At 44.5% G+C, this 22,285-nt stretch overlaps 1 protein-coding gene across 3 annotated transcripts in view; it reads right to left on the bottom strand.

Moving 5' to 3' along the window:
• The window catches only part of LOC139694682 (protein FAM13A), a 332,141-nt gene that overhangs the window by 74,179 nt on the left and 235,677 nt on the right, over positions 1–22,285 (bottom strand). For all 3 annotated transcript variants that reach the window (XM_071593185.1, XM_071593184.1, XM_071593183.1), the window contains one exon: positions 12,920–13,185. In XM_071593185.1, coding sequence (XP_071449286.1) covers positions 12,920–12,981 — 62 coding nt within the window. In that variant the 5' untranslated portion in view covers positions 12,982–13,185. The remainder of the gene's footprint in view (positions 1–12,919; positions 13,186–22,285) is intronic.

Consider the following 22,285-nt stretch of genomic DNA (forward strand, 5'->3'; position numbering starts at 1 on the left):
GTTAAATTGGTACATCTGTTGTTGATATTCCCTTTAAATCTTAGTGTCATAACTTGACATTTGCAAAAGTTACGTAGCCAAGAGTACATCTATCTCTGTGTGTGTTGGCGATTTTTTACAATTGCAGAAATGGATTTAAATTTGCAACAACGAACTTGTATTAAATTTTGCGTAAAAAACGGATTTAGTGGCGCACGGACGTTGGAAATGTTGGAAAAGTGTTTCGGCAACGATTCTCTAAAAAAAACGGTCGTTTACCAGTGGCACGAGCGGTTCAGAAGTGGTCGTGAGTCAATCGAAGATGATGAACGCAGTGGCAGACCATCGACATCGAAAGTCGGTGAAAAAATGATAAAGTAAAAGAAATGTTGGTCAATAACCGCAAATTAACCATCAGAGAAATAGCGGAGGACTTGAACATTGCCTATGGATCCGCCCAAGACATTGTGGTTAATGATTTGGGTTTCCGTCGTGTAGCATGCCAAAAGACCTCAATTTCATGCAAAAAAGAGACCGTGTTGACGTCGCAAAAGACATGATTTCCGATCCCACATTCATCAAAAGGATCATTACTGGAGACGAGACGTGGGTTTATGAGTACGACACGCAATCCAGACATCAGGCAAGTGAATGGCGTTCACCAAATGAGCCGAGACCAAAAAAACCACGTCATTTTCAGTCAAAAAAGAAGGCAATGCTGACGGTTTTCATGGATTACAACGGTGTAGTGCATCATGAATTTTTGCCAGAAGGCCAGACAGAAACAAAGAGTATTATTTGGGCGTTATGAGACGTTTGCGTGAAGCAATTCGCCGAAAGAGACCAGAAATGTGGGCAGAAAACTCGTGGATTTTGCACCATGATAACGCACCGTCGCACAGTGCTATCATTATTCGTAATTTTTTGACGAAAAATGCAACAAATACCATCCAACAGCCACCGAATTCACCTGATTTGGCTCCCTGTGACTTCTTTCTGTTCAATCGAGTTAAAAAACCATTACGGGGAACGCGTTTTAGCAGCCGAGAGGAAGTAATGGAAAAATCGCAGGAAGCACTGATGGACATACCGAAAACCGAATATAAAAAATGTTTCGAGGATTGGATCAAGCGCTGGCATAAGTGTGTTGCATTCGATGGGGATTAATTTGAAGGGGACAATATAGATTTAGATGAATAAACTTGTATTTTTAATTTTCTGAATAAATTCCGGGAACTTTTTGATCAAGGTAGTATGACCATTTTAGGCGTTTATTCGTGCTCATCAAGGGAAATTAAATTACAAGCAACCGATAAGAAATAAATGAAAACTATGTTATACAATTAATAAGTTATTGCGCATTTGAAATTTCGTAATAATATTGGAGTATATACACTGCTTGAAGAACTGAACATTTACCTCGTCATCACAAAATATGCTACCTCCGTGTTTCGCATTTCGCCGGCAAAGGGTTGCTTTGACGATACTTCTTAGTGACATAAATATCCAATAATTCCAAAGGATTTCTTGCAAATCTTTAAAGCAATACCAATGAACATGTAACCTTTAAGAAAGCATAAACTTCAGGATATTAAAAAGTAATATCCTGCTTCACGAAGTGCACTAGTATCCTCGGCCCTAAACGGCTGAGATGTAGTCATGGCATATACGAGTATAATATTTAATCGTCATTTTAATTCACTTTTTTCATGGAGTGCCTCAATCTCAGAGTCATTTCATATGGCAGGTTTAAGAACGTTCCACTTTTATAGAAAAACTTTTTCAGCATGCGCTTTTCTGTTTTGCTTTCGGCCACGGAAAAATAAAGTATAAAAGATAATGATCAAAACGTTCTAGCGTCGTCTTGTTGGCCGAGGAGCCACAAAAATCGTCGCTGACTCATTTACAGTTCCGAGGAATAAAAAGGAGCTCACGGCTCGGAAAATATCATCAACGCGCAAAAAACATAAATGAAGCATTGCTTCCTAGGTAAGGCGTGTCGACTCTGTGGAAATGCGACTAGGCAGGACGACTCCTCCTGCTTATGTGTACCTGCAGACCGGACCACGGACTTCGTGCGAATCCGTAGCTTCTTTTGGAGCATTAATAAGCCAAAATGCGAAAAAAATCTAAGCAAGAATTCAAGTAAATAAAAACATTTATATTGTCACGAAAGACTAAAATAAGTCATATTCCCACTATATATATATATTTCCCGGTCAAGGAAACATTTTTACTCTCATGATTTCCCTGAATCCGCCTTCCCCACCACTCCTGTGTTCGTCCTTTACATTTGTTCCTCTTCATTTGTCTTACTTCTATTTGCTTATAAATGAATATTTTTTCGCCATATGGTGGGATTTCGAGTTTGAATGTGTGTGTGAGTGTGTGTGTATGTATATATATATATATATATATATATATATATATATATATATACACATATGCGTATATAATTGCAGTGTAAATTCAAACACTGCAATTCTCATACCCAAATGGACGAAATATGCAATAAATGACTAAGAACATTGAATTTAACTTTTGATGATGACCCATTAGTATAATTGCATTGAAAATTATATGAATTATTATTTGAAAATACTAACCCTGTAGTGCAAGGTGGTAAAATAAATGAGGGGTTTACCCCAAATTTATTTAGGGGGGAACCCCTCATTTATTTTACCAACTTGCACTTCAGGCTTAGTATTTTCAAATAATAATTCATATAATTTTCAATAATAATGGATCTCAAGTTTGAGTTCTCATGGAATCTAAAATCTATACACAAGACTTAATACAGAGGAGCAAAACTAGGAAAATGGATATCTTGGTTCGGATCCAAGTGTAATAGTCATGTGGTTGGCAAATGAGTAAGATGCATAGCTACTACACCCATTGTGGAAACCACTGTGAAATTGGCGTAGCGTGAGCGCCGGCACCATTCCCAGTGCCACCTTCCGGAGACGAAATTCTGACGCCACCCAAAGCCCATCACGATGTGGCCGAAGTTGGGGTATCGGTCGGGTTCGATGCCGGGACATTTACGTGAGCACAGAAAATCCACAGAACCACCACGGGGAGCCAAAGAGAGATACTATGAAGACTAGTCTAGAAACAATATCCGCTCGATTGCTCGATATGTCTCCAAAAAGCACTAATTTAAAGCCCGGAGGCCAAGGAAAAGATGCAAAGATGGGTGTAGGAAGGAATGCGAAGTCAAGAGCTGATACGACAGGGAAGAGGGGAAGGAGCGGCGAGCATCTTGTACCATTCCGTTATCGCGCAGCTAGGGCAAATTTTATAATGGCTCTCTTATTTCACCAAGCATGCCCGTGACGAGGAGTACACGCACACTGGCACCTACACGAATCAAATCCCGCGCGTTACCCCTGGAAGCCCGCGATCCATGTCGCAATTCACGAAGAGTAGGGGGGGGGGAGAGAGAGAGGAGGGCGGGGGAGGTCCATTCCGCCCACCCGTCGCTGCCTCCCAGGGCGGCGGCGGCCAGTCCGAGGCTATTTGCGTCCGGGCGGGCGGGCGGCCCGTGCCAACGAATTCCAAAATCCCCCGCCGCTTGCCTTCCCCCCCCCCACCTCCCAACCCTCGCACCCAACACAACAGCGCTCTCCCCACGTGACGCCGTCGCCTCCCGGCCAATCGCGCTCTGTTTACCCGCCACGGAGGCAACCCCCCTTCCTCCCCCATCTCACAGCTAACACACGGGGGCGGATTCCGCAACCCCCACCCTCCACCTCAAGAGTTTCGGAGATCCTGTGGCGGTGGCCCCCCCCCCCATGTCCCCCCCGAGCCCCTTCGAGGAACTCCCGCGTGGATTTGGTCCGGAATCCAGGAATGCACGGAAATGTATATCCGGCACTCCACTTGAAGCCGTCGGAATGCAATCAACATCTCGTGCAAATAGGCATTCGCGTGCGCTAGAGATTTCGACGAATCAGTCCGTGTGAGTATTGTTTCCATTTTTAAGAAGAGTATGAGAGAAAGGAGACGGGGACCAAAAGAATTTTTGTTCACAATATAAGTTACTTCTCAAAATGAAATTGCATAATTGCATAAATACCTCGGTTCGATTCGAGAATACAAGGTAAATAAATGTTTTTTTTACTGAAGCCAAAAATTGGAATGGTAGCCTCTTTTTATTTTTTGAGCATGTAAATTCCTAAAATGGCCTTACACATTAATATTGGGGATTGGCGTGAAGGTAACTGAACTCAAGTCTTGATTGCCCGGCTTCAAGAAAGAGGAATTTCGTGAAAGCAGAATACATCGGTCATTAATAAAGCACACTGTCCGCGTAAACAAAACCAATATTTTGATGTTTTCGAGAAAGATAAATTCTAAGTTAAGCTTTAGAATCAGAGTTCTTAAACCAGAGCCGCAAAGCACAAATATTATAAAGGGGAAGAGGTGTCGCCATCCAATGCATCTGCTGATAAGGGCTCCTATCTAAGCTCATGAGCCAAGCAGGCTGCCAAGCATGCATCCGTAGTAACCAAGATGAAATAACGTAAACCAAGTTCCATGCTCTGTAAGTGGACGGGTGGCATTTCATTTAGGAACCTCAGAATGACAATTGGACGAGGGGCAACTGAAATAAATGCGATGAAACAGAAAACAGGGCTAAATGGGCTAATATTCGCAAGATTTTAAAAATGAAATAGCATTGAGGGTGAGTAGATGGCGAGACGTCTGACACGTTACGGGTACACATATCCTGTGAGAGGCGGAAGATTAGGAGGAGAGATAGAGATAGAGAGAGAGAGAAAGAGAAGGGACCGCGGGGGGAGGGGTGTCATTTAGCCTATGTCACATATTAATAATTTCATTCCAAGGTGAGGAGTTTGTTCAACTCCAACATTATACAGAGCACAAAAACGCAATCAAAATCATAACTACTCTTGTACATATATCTTTTTTTAGCGACGAATATTTTTAACGGACATGTGACACGCCACGGGGATGTCTTATATTCTAAATGGACCGAAGTGCCGTCATATAATCGTTCATAAGGATAAAATGGGCCTCTGGAAAAGCAGGCCGGAGGAGAATGGAAGCCGAGGAAACCTGGTGCCGGAGAAGAATGCTGAAGATCAAATGGAAAGATGAGAGACGAGAAAGACGAGTACAAGTGGAGACAGAAATATGCACTAGAAGGGAAAGATGAAAGAGTCGGACCGGGCACACCTTGAGACATAATGGACTTGTTGGGAGCATAACTGAAGGGGAGCCACACGTTTAAGACCAAAGGACAAATGACCAGGAAAATAAAGAGAACGTTGGATGGGTGAGCTATTAAGGGCGTAAGAAAGGAAAGAATTGAAGCTGCAGTCTTCGGCCATCTGTCGGACTGAAATCCTGATGATTGTAAAGGATAAAAGCTTTGTTGCCCTTCAAATGTCCTTCAAAAAATACAAATATAATATAATCCATGGGAAATGTTTCCTGCCCGTGTCTTTATCGGCCATAAAATGAGAGCGCGAAAACGTTGACATATGGGTAACACAGCGGCAGTGAAATACATTAATTGAGAACACACCTGAATATAAAAGAGATATTTCGTCCAAAATTTATTTATTTTCTATTAATGGTCATTGGCTTATGTACTCGTAAATATAAACAACGCTGCCATGAAAATTAATGATCCCAACCAATTGAAGGCGTGCAAACACCTTTGTTCAGGATATCTTGGCGAGTGAAACTTGTGCGGCGGCTCTCTTCTAAGCATCAGCGGAGGCGGGGCGAGGAGGAGGGAGGGCTGGGAGAGAAACAACCTCCTCTCCCCGTGAATCACACAGAGCGACCCTTCCGCCGATGCCCCGAGGAGAGTGGGACGCGGGAGGGAGAGAGGGACGCGGATGCCTCCAGGGGAATGCAGAAGAAGCAAGGGTCACCGAGGTATATTTAGAGGGATGACCCGTTGGCAGACATCCGTCCAGGCGACGCTGTAAACACGGCGAGCTCGTTACGAAATCCGTAATCCGTGAGGAGGGGCGTGATTCTCGCAATTTGACGGCGGCGCCACCGTCGTCGGTGGAGGAGAAATCCATGACCGCGGCGGAGCGGTCTAATATTAGAGATCCTCATCTCTCCATACCCCACTCGTACCCCTCTCCCCCCGCGCGGCCGCCCATGATGTTGGGGATGAGGGGGGGGGAGAGAGAGCCTGGCACCGGGACACATTCCGGGGGTGCGAAGGAATCATTGAAGCGTGGGAACCCTCTTGTGGGGGAGGGGCAGGAGGGGCCCAGCCGGAGGTTGTCGGGACGTGAGCGTGTTGTCCCACGAACACGGCACGCGGCACCTCCCCACCAATGATTGTCACATTCCTCCTTCCTTCGTTCACTTGCGCCGGTCCTTCAAGGGAAATACGCTCTCAATCCTTGCACTTGAAAATACTGATGGCTTGACTTATTTGCAAGGAGACCGCACTGCTGGGTTTCCGTTATCCAAGCCATTCCAGATGGAATTCCCAAGCAATATCAAAATAGCGTCAGTTGAACGACCCCGTAAATTATCCCAGGGAAAATCTATCAGAACGATTATACCTTATCCAAGCGGGAAATTAGTTCGGTGGGATATGTGTCTTGAGATGATTTGAAAGTTGAGGTAGAATTGAAATTGGACGTTCGCCTTTTTCTGTGCACATCGAGATAGCCAATTTCGATTTTCAGTCGATTTGAAAATATATTCAGCTGTAAAGCACGATTTATAAATTTGAAAAATAGCAAGGTAATTTAAATCTTAATTTTTAATTGATTGTAATTGAAAGAAATGCTGTCGAATTTTGAAAAAAAGCGTACACCTTCACCCAGAAAAAAGGAAAATTGGAAAACAATATTGAAAAACTTCATGTTAATCACGAGGGAATTTGAGAAAGTGAATCGAAATAAAGCTTACTCACACGGTGTAAATATTGTTACTTTAATATTAGGTTTAAGTCACAAACTGCTTCATGAATCAGATTTTTTTTGTACGAGATCAATAATTTTCAATGATCTTAAAATTCTGACAGCTAAGTGTGTAAACACATTTAGTATTTTCAGAGCCTTTTGCTAACTCGAGAAGCTCCCTTACTTTGCCAAAATTAAAGAATGAGTTAACAGAAGCTTCTTAAAATATATCAGAGCAGTATTTGCGGCTATACAAAACTGACATTCGAAAAACTTGGAGGAAATTTTTTAATCTGCAAAAAATACATCGCTTAAATTTAATTCTCCAGGCGGCTTCAGATTCCATAGATTGATATTGCGAAATTCACGCGCTGAGCGTTGAAATGTATCACTTAGTAAATGAGCTTGGCACCTGCCATCGTTCGACGACAGGGACTTGAAAAACTTAAATGCTTACTTGACATAAAAAAATATTTAAACGCAAAATGATGACTCGTGGACAGAAAAGCAAAGTTTTTAACTGAGGCAATCCACAAGGAGTTTCCAAGAGAAATTTCTTTACGCTATCGGGTATTTCGAACGAAAATGGCTAAAATAGCCTAGGCAACTAAAGTATTGCATACACCCTTAAGACCGAGAGGATAGTTGGATTCTGAAAGGGATTTTGGGAAGTTGCCACTGCAAAAGTTTCGTAACAGACATCGAAATTGAATGCCTGGATAGTGCTACCATGGAGTTTAATTTCCCCCTGATTTAATTTCAAATGAATACAAATAATTAACAAATATTCAGCAAATAAATCATACTATATTATATAAATTAAGAAAGAGCTGTGAAAAATATAGAAAATAACATTGCATCAACTTTAATTTATCAATGACATTAATATATTTTACAAAAGATTAACTAGTAGCATAACACGTTTCTTTGAATTCGTAGAACACGCACAAAGAATATCCGATTACGATTATTCCGTCGCTAGAACTGGAGCAATTAGGTAAACCGATGAGTCCATGCTAAATTTGGCGTGAAAGTGATTCATTATATCGCAATACTTTGCAGCAAAAAAGTCGTCAACGAGGCTCGAGTGGCTTCTCCGGAACTTGATGAGGAAATTCCAAACGCTCTTTCCCCCAGCGTCCACGGCGGAAAGACGAGGTATTACTCAAGCACTCAGAAGCACACCCATTCCAAGAGGTATGAAGACCATACACATCAGGTTATTTAAAGATTAATTTAAAAGGCAGCATCGTTAAAAACACGTGTCAAGACTTTCTATTTGCTTTTGAGCCGGAGCCAACGAATCGCCTCTCCTTTGGACCAGAGAAGGACGATACGACCTTGCACATTTCGTGAATACTTTGTCCTACAAGGCCGGAGAATAAATTATGGTGCGACTGGAAATTTACGACTTCCATAATAGCAGCGGAGTAATCTTCCTATATTCGACCCCAGGGATCGTCCCGATGGTCCTGAATTCCACTTTCACGCTCAATACTGTGTTACAACTCGACGCCGGCGGACGAAGGAGATATTTTGGTCGCGAAGAGACACTGAGACGAAATAAAAATTTCCATTGATCTACTCCATATTTATTTCATTAAAGCATATTAAAGAATGACACAGCGAAACGCAATTTAATGTCACTGAAGCATATTGCGTCAACAAAACTATGCGCAGGAAGGACAAATGAACTGTGCTTTCAAAAATGGAACAATCAAACTTGGTCAACAGGGTTGGGGGCTTTTAATTTTGCCGGCGCAAAATGCAGGAATTACTCAAGCAACGCTGGCCGAGGAAGAGCAGAATTAATGGCTTATAAGTTGAAATTGGTCCAAGGAGACTCCAATTTTCTTCCGCTGTCTAGTGCAAGTGGAAATAAAATGGTCATGAATTGAGATTTGGATTTTGAAAGTCGGACATGGCGAGGAAAATGAGAAAAATAAACGAAGGAATATTGCATACCGCTGAGTCGAATTCTAGAAAAGTATGGATGAATGGATGTAATTGGAAGTAGTAAATGATATGTTGGAAACCTTTGGTAGAGGAAGATTTTGATAGGAGTAGAGGGAGGGAGGAAGTAGAGAACGGTCGAAGAAATGGAGAAATTAAGAAAGCATGAGAGAAGATAGAAAGTGTGAGGGATCGAAAAAAGATTTTATACCGTTCCGTGAATAGTGACTAAGTAGGGAAAACGCGAGCATCGATAATTTGTTACAATCCACATCCTTAGAGAAGCGCAAAAAGGGCCGAACTGCGGCTACAAAACAGAACTTCGGCTTTGGGAAATTGCACACAAGTCAATATCTGCTCATCTATTTTTTTAGTGCGGAACAATTTAACTTCGCTAATACTAATCCAGCAGCAAAACCCATTTTTTGAAAGAAATGACAAATTTTAAATGACCATTACTCCTCCAGACAAGGTCGAAGAAGCAGCCCTCAGCTTTCCACTCCATACTTTATCGATATGCCATCTCGTGTGCCAATTCCCAATTCCAGCAAACTCACATCAGTCGCTCCTTCGGAAATTATCTTGCCATCTTCAAATACACAAGGATTGAGAATAAATAAGTTCAAATTGAGTTTCCTTATTTTTAAATGAATACTCGCGAGGGTAGCAAAGCAATTCCTCTGTTAAATGGGCCGATCCTCTCCTCGTCAAAGATTCATATTCAGTTGTGCATATGTACATAGAGATAACAGACTGCCGAGAAGAACTATAAAATGAGTGTTTTTCTCTTACGATTCGCCACCGAATACTAGATAAGAGTCACTCTCGACCAAGCAATGTTTTACGACCACGTTCCAGTCTATTGTCCATTTCCGCGAATGGAAACATTTTGCCTTTTTCATCTAATGACTCTGGTGACATAGTATGAAAAATTCCATCTGAAACTATGACTAACATGTGTTGTGGATAGGGCGTCCTCGTCGTGGAATGCCACGGTCTCTTCCCTAGCGATACGACGTCTCCTCAAACTTGCAGCAAATCGATGCCGTCCGTCACTCTCCCCAACGAAGAAAGGCACATAAATAACTGAGGCTCTATTATCCAATTCTACTCGGGTTTATTTCATTGCCAGACACACGCCTGCCTCCTTTATTGACGTTTTACCGCTAGCCATTAAATTTTATAGCAATCGCGGGCTTCATAAATGTTATTTAACCACCGCATATGAGTAAGTCTGCTCATATTGCACCAGCAAGCTCTTCGCTTCGCTTCGACACCTTGCGCCCGCGGCCGTCCCAGTTTGCACGGCACGTAAGACTCACACACACGGTGAGAGCAAGATTAACTTCTGCTGTTCCCAGCGCTGAGGCAAAAATTCGCCTTCCCCGATCTTTTCGGTGACCAGCTTCCCCTTCTCCTTGCGAAACTCGGAATACGAAGGTCGCCAAGTCAAGCAGCGTCTGGGACGGGGTCTAGCCGCGGCGGCAATTGACGCGGGAGTGCCAAAAGCCGAGTCGCAAAACGCGTTCGACGCTCGCCAGGGGCGAGACTGGGCGACGCGGGTGGAGATTCCCCGCGGAACTGGGGCAGGGGTTCTTTCGCGCCGTTGCTCGGTTCGAAAAAATAATTTACGGCCACAAGTTTTCCGCCTCCACCGCAATATATCCTAGTAACTTGATATATAAATCCTAGTTATCATTCGCCCGTGTCATGGGTAGTAATGACGCCCAAATACGGGTATCGAAAAGCCGCATCGTGAGCTCAGTTCTAATTGCGTTCAGTCAAAAGGGGCACTCGCCTCCATGGTCACCCGTATAGTTTAAATAAATAAATATTTAGACGGGAACATTTTTTATCATTTATTTCTTCGCGCTCGTGAATTCGTGAAACCGAATATAATAATAATACCGAATAACTGGCCTTTTTGTGAACTATCACTTTAAGAGAGGAAAAAACGGCCCCCCAAGGATTCGAACCGGGAACCTACTGATCCGTTGTCAGATGCGTTCGGTGGAGCTAAACAACGACAATCCATCTTCGGACGCGTTCTGTGTAGCTAATCAAAGCGTCTTCACCAATATCTCACCGAATGCCTCCGATAGCTTACCAAATCGTGCCGGTCGACCAATGCCAATAAAATTGAAATCTCATAAAATGGAATAGACCGTTTGCTGAAAAATATTAAGCCTAATAAATGCTTCAGGCCCGATCAAATACCGGTTTGTATATTTAAGGATCTAGCGTCGGAAATGGCGTATATAGAAAGTATATTTAAGGAGTCGCTAGTAGATCACAAGGTTCTCAGAGGTTGGAAAACCGCTACCGTAAAACCAATATTTAAAAACGGAGACAGGACGGAACTGAGCAGTCACAGACCTATTTTCCTCAGATCCATTTCGTGCAAAGTTATGGAACATCTGAACACATTTAAGCACGGTTTCCGAAAAGGTAGACCCTGCGAGATACAACTTGCGCTTTTTGTTAATGAAATTCTTACTTTGGGAGAGAGCAATGTACCAGTGGAAGCAATTTTTCTCAATTTTAAGAAAGCCTTCGACAAAGTACATCATAGTAAACTACTCGCAAAGCTAGAAGCATATGGCATAGATAAAAATACCCGTGGTTGGATTAGAGATTTTTTGAATGGTCGGGTACAATGAGTAGTGATAGATGGAATTAGCTCAAATACAGTAGAAATTACTCCAGATGTTCCTCAGGAAGGTATTATCGAACCTCTTTTATTCCTATTTTACATTAACGAGATTGACTCCGCAGCTACCACTAAGATACGTTTATTTGCTGATGATTCAGTGGTTTACCGAGATATCCGTGATCCTGAGGTCACAGGGAATTTATCAGACGACCTAAATGCTATACAACGCTGGTGCGACACTTGGCAATCAGTATTTAACTTAAAAAAAGAGCGTAGTGATACATTTTTGGAAAAAGAGCAATTCCCTCCCGAACGACTGCTGCATTGGGAACACCGAAATGGAATGTGTAGATTCAATTAAATACCTAGGCGTTACCCTCACACGCGATCTCTCCAGGGTGGAACACACACGGGGAATATGTGGAAAAGCTGACAACACTATAGGATGTTCATCTACATAATAACCCGCAAGCCGCCGCAAGGGCGTGTGGCAGGTCTTTGGTCACGACCTGTAAAAGGGAACAAAACCACATGCAAAATCTACACATCCATGCTCACCTATACCCACAGTGGCGTATACATTCATGCAAAAATCCTTTCATTTTACACGCATGCAAATGCATATACTATCATCTAACAAACAACTGGGATTGGCATAAATCAGAGACTTAGGTGATTCTGCTCGGGCATAGGAGTCTCCTTCGTCAACCTAGTAAGGCAAACCCTCCGATCGTGAAGGACTACCCTGAACCTATCTGGGGTCCATTACACGGCGGAAGCGGCGATTAAGGTAGCGGATAGGATACTCGACCACTGTAGGCCTTTTTTAGGATAGAGATCAGGTCATTTAGTGGGTCGGTAATGGACTTACGCTCAATGCAACTGCTCATCCTTTACACATTAATGGTACGTAAACACAGGCGTTGATAATTTTAATTACAAGTAAAAACAGACTAACATTGTAATTACTCGATAAAAACAAAACAATGGAAAATTAAACACCAGATCTGTATTAATTTCACTGAAATCAATACCATGGCAACGGTAGTGAAAACACGAAACAAGTAAGCCATAATGAAAAATTCACGATAGCGTTAAAATAGGGTAATCACGAGGAACTAAGGCAATGAAAATGCTCCCGACGGTAAAATTAAAATCATGAATATAATACCGAGCAAATATTCAATGATAATAAATTAACACGATCAGACAAGATGAGGACGAAATTAGAACCCCATTACCACACATGCGCGAATTCAAAAATGAAATGCAATGGTTCAGAACCAAATCGCAAAAACCTCGCGCAAAATAGGGAGCAGTTGATCACATACGGGAGCCCTTGAACCTTTTTAAGGGTTGTTGCCTGCGCAAGGGGCAGGGCGAGGCAAAGGTCGTTTCGACCAGGTGAGGGGGGGGGGGAACTCACCATTGCGGGGGCTGCATGGTGGTCGCCGGTCCGTCATCCGCCCTGGGGCTCCCCCTCGGCATTCCGATGGAGTTGGCGTGGAGGTGCTCCGGGGCGCGGTGACCGTGGTGCCCGTGCTGGTTGCTGTGGTGCTGGTGGTGGTGGTGGTGCGGGGCGGAGGCCGAGGAGGGCTGGGAGAGGAGGCGGCGGAGGCGGGAGGAGATGGCCTGCCCGACCGTCAGCACGCTGTCGCCGCCGCAGCCCGCGGATGAAGAGCCGCGACCCGACTGCGGCGAGGAGGGAAAGGTCAGACACACACACACACACACAACGCGACCGCAAAACACACAACTCGCAGCGGGAATTCATTCCAACGTGACACAACGCAAAAAGCCTCCCATTTCGTGAAGATTTACGTCGAACAAACAGGAAACGTCAATCTATGACTGCACAGCCAGGGTTGGCAGGCACAATGATTACGCATTCATGCACGATCAACTTTGAAATAAATATATAAATGTACATATATCATTCGACTTTACAAGCGACAAAGAACCAATAGTTCCACTGCCCATTAAATTGGCAGGTGAGAGCAATCTGCATAAGGATTAATTTTCATCTCGCACAAATCGAGACCAACACAGTTTGATACATCACTCGCAACCATTTGAAATTCCAGAACGCCATCAGTCACCAACAAACAATAACTCTAAGGGCTGATGACCTAATAGTCCCGATGACGCGCCCTCGTGGCGATTTAAAGGGCAGTATGTACCTTGGTGGATCATATAGATTTCAAAAGAGCCCATGAAGACGTTGAAAAACTCGACGACTTACTTGGAGATCTCTGCTCGTCAACGGGCAAGGCTCCAGATTCGATCTCAACCCTTTTACTCACGAAGACTGGCATAAAACGACCCCGGCCGAGCTTCCGAGACTTGACCCGCTGTTCACGGGACTGTTCAATGGAGACATGAGGAAATATTGCTTAGAGCTCACCTGGGGCAGAATTTGCAGTTGTAGAATATTACTTGTGCTGGTGTTATCTGCCAGAGAAATTTCAATGCTATTTAAAGTAACTCTACGTATAGCAGATAATTTAATGTAGCACGAAGAGTTCAGCACCTTAAATAAAACGGGACAGCAAAATTTGCGCTAAGTAGAATTCATTTGCGTACCACGGGTGACCCCTTTCAAAATCCAGTGGTATTTTTCTTGCAGTCGTCTGATATCGCTATTCCCTTATATTTCTTCCATTCCTTTCAATGAACTACACTCTGCTCTTTCCACCGTCCACTGAGATGCTATCTAGGCCATCTCATATTGTAATGACGTGGTATATTGCACAACGACCTGTCGTGGCACACGGCACATTTGGAAAACTGGATCCAAATGTTGGGCGTGTCATGTTCTATGATATGGCACATCATTAATACGATTAGAGGTGTATATATAGATATATATACACACGCAAACTGATGATTTCCTTAACTTTTCTACGATTAAATCCGTACAAATGCAAATCTCACACGGGTCAGTGGGCGAGCCCAGGGTTAATTACAACGAGGAGGAAATTTATAATGCAAAATTATTATTCGACAGAATTCTAATTCTTGATTTTTAACACAAAGAGCGAGGGTAGAAGTAAATGAAACAGCGTTCGTAGTCAGTCTCATCCTCAACTGGATTGTATAAAAGCGGCATTATAACCCATTCGTCGTCATTTAACCAATGAGACTCATATAATGTTAAAAAACGGGGTTCATAAAAAAATGCCCGTCATAAAATGTTCCACGTAATACTATATATTTGTAGACAGGAGTACGTTTATTTCTCACCAAAAGATCGGCTGCTGTTGCCTGCATTACAAATGGTCTTGTGCCGACATGCCTCCGCCTATATCATGGTTAAATTCAACCCAACGCACACCCCAATTTTTCTGCCCTGATTCACTCTGAGCGTGCCAAGCTCATTTTACACGTAAAGGTGGGAATTTTCAGTTCCTGAAAATTAAGCAACAACCTATTCACTTTTTCTCCTAAACGAAAATGTTACTCCACAGTCATAAGCCAGCTTTCTGCACCATCTCCCTTCTTCCATTATGGATGTGGTGCATTGCAAGAATTATTCCTCTGGGAGGGATAATCAATCGCGTTAGCCTAAAGTACGTAGCATTAGCCCATACGGCTTCTTCATTCTTGCAGTCGCCTGCATCGGCAGTCGTAGTCGCGGAAAGTGGCGCCACTTTCCGCAGTCGACTTTCTAGGGCTCCGTTGGAAGGATTCCCTTAACTGGCCCATATTTTCCTTCCCATGCGGAGAGGTCACTGCCCTCCCAGTCAGGGAAACCCTAACATTGTCGCCCCGACGCAAAATTATTGAGCTCGCCTCCCGAGGACGGAGTCATCCAAAGGCAGACTCTTCACAAATCCCAAGCACTAGTGCCCTGGAACTTGCAGCCGACCGACTAAGAAACTCAAATCCGACGTATCAAAGAAGTCCCTATGCACCTAAAACAGTCAGTGAACCCCGTCAGTGTCGGGGTGGCACGAAATAAAGGTTTGATTGGCTCTAAATCCCTTTTATGCTTTTGTCACTGGCCACAGGTTTCGTAAACTGCGAGAAAGAAAATTACGAAAGCCCCACATTCTTAATCAATGACCTCAATTCGGCAGGTGATTAAACGCAATAAAATTTCTGCCAAAAATCATAATATGTCACTTAGGCAAGGGTTAAGATTACAAGGACAAAGATATAAGTAGTTAGAAGTTCTTAAGGGGAGAGGTATGTCAAGGGTGTCTCGGATTTAATCTATTTTAGATATTTTAATACCCTGCAAGCCATCGCTAGGGTGTGTGGTAGGGAATAAATACAAACCAGACTAACTTTTACCCGAATATTACTTCACCGCGGTCGGACAATGTTATTCTAATCCCTTATCGTTCGCGGAAAAATTACGTCTTAATCTATCTGTTCTTACGTATCTTGGCGGATAAAAGGAAAAGGGGGATCGAGATGGTGCGGGGGCTAACGTACTGGCTTCTCACCCTGAGGACGCGGGTTCAAATCCCGGCGGTGTTGAATATTTTTCAGAGGTATCTCGATCCCTACTTGAGGAGCTTTGTGGAGGGCCCTTTGAGTGAGTACGCCGTCCGTCGGATGGGACGATAAACTGCGGACCCCTTGGCGCCTTTCGTAAAGAGCAGGCTAATGCCGACGCCGGGTTTCTCTCCACCCTTCATCCTTTCCTGCCCATCCCCTATGGCGCAAATGACCTCAGCTGTCGGTCGCCTCCCCTCAAAACTACTACTACTACAAGGAAAAAAGCATTTCCACAACGCGCATGAAAACATCGGTTGGGCACGCAAAGCCCGTTCATCTGATACAGGGTCAACGAAATATGTACTCTCCCCGGGATGCGTCACCAATTTTTCCAAGAGGATGAGCAAAGCTGATAGGCGCACGTGGGCCTCTCGATATGAACCCACGCTCCCTCAAATGAAAAAAACTACGGCACCCTCAAATCACGTTTCTGGGCCTGCAATAGACCAGCAATCAGTAGGCCGGCCTTCTCCTTCGCCGAGAGATAGTGCCAGAAGAATAATTTTCCAAGATATCACCTTATCGAATGATCCTTAATGCCATTATGCATCGGGCGTATTTATAGCTGGTAATCGACATAAAGAGAGCAATCCGCATGGCGAAGGGAGAAATGACCGGGAGGGAGCGAAAGAGGTCACACAAGTTGTATGAAAAGGTCGGAGACGCCTTCCGTCACAGCGCCGAGGATCCGAGCGGCTTTCAAGACGTTGCTTTTGATTCCTCAGCTCATTTGGTCACGTTGTCGCAACGTGATCCAGGGGCCAAGTCAGGGCGCGACAATGGCCGATAGGAGAGAGAGAGCCTTCATTCTTTTTTCACATCGCTGGAGCGCAACGTGATCTTCCGACGACTCCCGAAATGGGGCGAGGAGAGCTGCAATTAATTTTATGTCCGCGTCTGCGGTTCCGTCCGCGTCCGTCCATTCACGGCGGGGGGGCGGAAGGAATCTCTTCAATGGCTGCCTCGCCGATTCAATCCCGCCAGCAAGCGGGCGGGCAGAAGGGTTCCATTCACAACGATTACCTTCGTACTTCATCCCTGCTCAGCCCTCATCGGTCACCGCACTATCCTGCAGTTTTCCAGGCAAACTACGCCCCGACTGCGCCTTCTCGCTTGCCCTTTCGCCCTTCAAACATGCACAATAGGTTAACTCCTCCCTAATGCATGACACAAATTAATCACAAGGTCTGTTCCAAAAGTGGTGTGACTTATTTTTCCCGGATAGACGGACGGACGGGCAGAAGTTTCTCTGGCTGGCTTCGAGGGATGGGAGTCTTAGGAAAGGCTGGATGCCGGTGGCAGTTGGCTCCCTGCCTTTGCGGAGTGCGGGTCGTTCGTTTGCGTAGCCTCCATAACGTGGCCTCGATACGCTCCATCATCAACTGCTTATTGGAACAGCGCTACGCGATCAAATTTTGCGTGAAACTGGGAAAAACTGGGAAAGAGACTCACGACATGCTCAAGGCAGCTTATGGTGATTTTGAGGTGTTTAGGGTGCTTTTGAGGGGCACAAGTAGTTTCGGGAGGGTTCAGAAGATGCCGAACGTTATCACGAACGGACGCCCTTAGACCTCAAAAAGTTACGAAAATCTTGCAAAAGTGAAGGCTTTGTTGAACATGGATGGCAGATTAAGTGTTCGCAAGGTTTCTGATTAACTAAAAATATCCCTAAAGGTGATGTGCATCGACTTGCGACCGAAAGCATGGGCTTGAGAATTGTGCGTGCGAAGTTGGTGCCGCGAGAGCTCTCGGACGAACAAAAGGAATCTCGCGGGAGGATCTGCCAAGAGTTTCTCGATCATGTGAGTGAGGATAAAAAAATTATTAGACAATGCCCCACCAGACTTCTTCTTCTTCCCTCGCTTCAAATCCGTGCTGAAAGGACGTCACCAGGGCTCGGTGGAAGCGTTACGACAGACCGTGACGAGGGAGCTTCGCAGCATTCCGGGTGCCGCCTTCCAGAAGGCGTACGGGGCGTGGAAATCCCGCTGGCAGCGGGGTGTGGACGCACAAGGGTATTGCCACTTCGAAGACTCTTTTTGAATGGCTGTGTCATTTCTGGCGATGGATCTTTTTGATCGACTCAATCCGACTACTTTTGGGACAGACCTCATACGCTTCCCACCTCCCCACATCATCCGGATTCCCATCACTTCCTTCCCGCTCTCGCGAAACCTTTAAGCTATCCAAACTTCATTTTTCACCCATCCCACCACAAACACAACTATGAACTTTCAAATTATTATTGGTACTCCAACGGTCATGGCGGGTTATGGATGCCCACACGCTACACACCAGTACACGATAATTCCCTTGCCTCCTCCACAAAACACAACCTGACTTTCAGCACGGCATTAGTCCCCTCTTCAATTCTGCGTACTTCCTTCCTCCCTTCATTTCTTCCAACACCCCTATTCCTACCCCTTCCTCGCTTGTCGAGAGTTCTCCCCTCTATCACAGCCTTCAACATCCAATTACCAAGCAGAGTGCTCCAACATGATTTAATTTTCATATTAGCCCATTTTCATAATCGAAGGCCACATGGGTTACGACACTCCATGATTTCGTTTTACCGTTTTATTAATGTTTTCATTTTATATTCAAAAGGTTTCAGGAATGTAAGAGTTGCAAATACGGTTATGTGGGTGGGCGATGAAGATCCTCGTGGGAAGATCGCGTGACTAATAAAGGAGATATTCTCGATAGACTGGGGCATCTGGGAGACATTGACGACCAGAAGATAGGAACGGGACGTATGCACCGCAGCTTGCTGAAGATCGTGTCGGAAGCATCAATTGAAATGAACAGCGGAGGAGATCCAAGGACCGAATTAAGTGAAACAGTGCCAGGAGAGGGTGAGTTGAGAATGCACAAAGGAGATACAAATTGGCAAACAGGATCGAAGCGGAGGGCAGCGTTGCCTTTTGGTAAGCCCAGTGTCGGACCAGTGCGGAACACAAGCAAACGTACTTGTATAGCAAAAGTTCTGAAGCAACGACTGATGGTAATAATGGACGATAATACATTTCTACCGTAAATCACCTTAAGATTAGGACAATAAAAGTACATCATTGTGTGCCGACTTGCACCGCCCTCTCGCCTCTTTTTAAGCGATATCAATACTACACGAGTGCAATGATACCCTCCAGCTTAATCATGTATGTACATAAATTACCTTGTCTACTCTTCCCCAAATTATTTTTAGTTTTTTTTCACAGGGATCGGCATCGTTGGTGGAATACTCTACAACCCTATTTTCTATCGTAGCATGTAACGCCGCCTAGTTCAGGAGCATTGGTAAACCATTAAGTTTTAATGTGTATCCTTTTCTGTGTCATTATCCTGAGAGTATGGTTTCTCTGGTTTATATGTCCTACCGAATCCAAATTGGTTTTTCGATAAATTATTTCTATTTTAATCCATTTCGTTTTATGTTCCATTGTTCTCCTTTCTGTGCAGACTTTTTAGAAGATTGGGAGTTCGCATAATATCTTTGGTATGTCTATTATCCAAACCGTTGGAAATAATAGCTGGAAACACGATAGTGGAAGCTCAATAAAATTTTGCTATTCCTTAAGAACAACTTTAAAACCTCGTCGGCAAAGTAACAATCTTCACGTTAAATTCGCCGATTCGAAACCAAATAATGTTGCTCGTGCTCCGCGAAAATGTTCAAAGAGAGCGAACATTTGCCGAAATTTTTAATAGAATAAAAACAAAGTTTAAAAAAATAAGCAAAGAAACTACTTGAAACAACGAAACCATTAAACAATTAATGGTTATTGACAGCCCGCCCATTAATTTCTAACGAAACTACTCCAGAATTACGGAATCCGGATACATAAAGTAACCTCGAGAAAGTTGAGGCTATCGCTGCTAAATGAGACAAAGAGGAAGGATGAAGTAAATTTAAAGAGCTGAATGAGCTCTGCGTATACGTGCGTGGGAGCTGTCGAGACGTCGACAGTTTTATTTGGTAAAACGGACTTGTCCCGACCCACGGGCCGCGTAATGAGGCGCGAGGATGTGCCGAGCGTTCACTCCGGCGTAGCGGTGAGCGTGAGTGGCACGGCCACCCTCGGGGGAGGAGGAGGTCGCGCGGTGCTGACGGGTGTGTGTCGGGGGCGGGGAGTGTGTCTCCATCACCTTAGGCGGCGGCGGCGGCGGGGCGGCTGCCCTCGGGGCGTCCTCGGCCAGCAGGGCGGCGGCGTCGTCGGCGCCCCCGCGGTGGACGGAGAGGGGAGGGGGCGAGGGGCGCGGCGCCGGCGTCGGGGAGGAGCGGGGCCTCCTCTGGCCGCCGCCGCTGTTGCTGCTGCTGCTGCAGGCCGGACGCCGCATCCCAGCCTCCCCCAAACTCCCTCCGCTCTCCAGCCTCTCCGCCCCCACCACCACGCACTGCGGACACGGACACGGACACACACAAAACACGCCGGGCACGTTACAAATGCGACACGGGCGGGCTGCGAGACATTCATCGCGATTCTATTCACAGAGAACTCGCCCACCATCACGGGGGACAAGTTCATTTTTAATGCATAGTTATTTCATTTTGTTCATTTAGGTATTTACGTACACGGGCAAAGGAAACCCATCTGGCCGAAAATAATGGATGAGTGAATTTATGCAGGAAAAACGATCAAACGAGGATCATTTTTTCCATACAAAACCAGGGTCATATTCTCCACGGGTCCACTTATTCACTGCGTTCGGCGATATGTGTCACCCGACCTAAAACCTATACTCAAAGGGTACTTAAGCGCCCAGAGCGTGTGTGATGCATGCTCTGTGTGTATTTATTCAGTTGTGTAATGAATTCCTACCACACACCTTAGCGGAGGCTCGCAGGGTACAAAAATAAAACTGAAAATTTATTTTAAAAGGCTTCCACGATGACTGGAAATGAAGAATCCATATCGTTTATTTATCAATTATTAATTAGCGTTAATAACCCCTCCTAACCGCAATTCCCTTTCCACTATAGCACTTCACACAAACCACGGAAAAGAAAGTATGTCGTCTCGAGGTGCGATAATATCTTGTGATAGCATATGAATTGGGGACTGAAGGCGAATAAGAGGAAGAAACCAACGCTTCGCCTTGGATTCCCACATTGGTTTATTGCCTAAGATTGCCAAGCAAGACAGATTATTGAGTGGTCAATTGGTCGAGTTTAAGATGTTTTATCGCAGCAAGCAAGAGACTTTAGATGAGAGATGTTCGTGGTAGGGTCACCCTTGCCAGATAGATTGAAGGGTAGGAGCCAAACGAAAGGTAGACCGCGCAGTGTCAGTTCCCCAGTGAGGCGGCTGCAAAGGCATCTGGCCCGAACAACTACTAAAAAGTTTAAGAAGATGTGGGAGGAAGAGGCTATATGGACTGAAACGTAGTGTCTATGAGGAAGGAATCTGGCCGGAAGACTTGGTGAGATCAGCGTTAGTTCCTGTTCCGAGAAAGGTAAAGGCCACGTCATGTGAGGACTACAGGACAATAAGTTTGATATCCCACGCAGCTAAAATTGTTCTCAGGATCATAAACAAAAGGATAGAGAGTAGGGCAAATGATTACTTAGGGGATGATCAGTTTGGATTTAGTAAGGGGAGAGGTTCGCGTGATGCTATTGCAGTAATGAGAGTATTAATCGAGAGGAATATAGAATACAATCAGGAAGTATTTGCCTGTTTCCTAGATTTCGAAAAGGCGTATAATAGAGTCGATTGAGAAAAACTAATGAGTATATTGAAGAAAATAAGAATAGATTGGAGGGAAAGGAGGCTAATCCGCAACCTGCACATGTCTCAGACTGCTCAGGTGCGAGTGGAGAACAGGGATGGGTAGTGTTAGGAAGAGGTGTAAGGCAGGGTTGCCCATTATCACCGTTGCTGTTCAACGTATATGTGGAGGAAATGACTAAATATGCATGGGAAGATCTGGAGGTAAGAATGAAAGTGGGCGTGGAATTCGTAAAATCACTTAGGATTGCTAATCATCATGCTCTATGTGATTCAGCCAGCTCTTCAGATTCAGTCAAGGGTTGGAAGTATTGCTGATTGCATTAGAAAGCCAGTGCAATAGGCATGGGATGAGAACAAACGAAAACAAAACGAAGGTTATGTGGTTTTCGAGAAAGAAAAAGGCTAAATTGATAATCCATTAAGGAGGTCATGAACTTTACTGCAGTTTAATGCCATTTAGACCCATTAATCATGATGACTGAAGTATACGCTCGGCCTTACAGGTTAATCAGTTTTCCTCTCGCCCACAAAATGATGATAATCCAATTCATGCT

The sequence above is a fragment of the Hetaerina americana genome, unplaced genomic scaffold (assembly GCF_022747635.1).
Source record: "Hetaerina americana unplaced genomic scaffold, ioHetAmer1.1.p SCAF_52, whole genome shotgun sequence".
Lineage (NCBI taxonomy): Eukaryota > Metazoa > Arthropoda > Insecta > Odonata > Calopterygidae > Hetaerina > Hetaerina americana.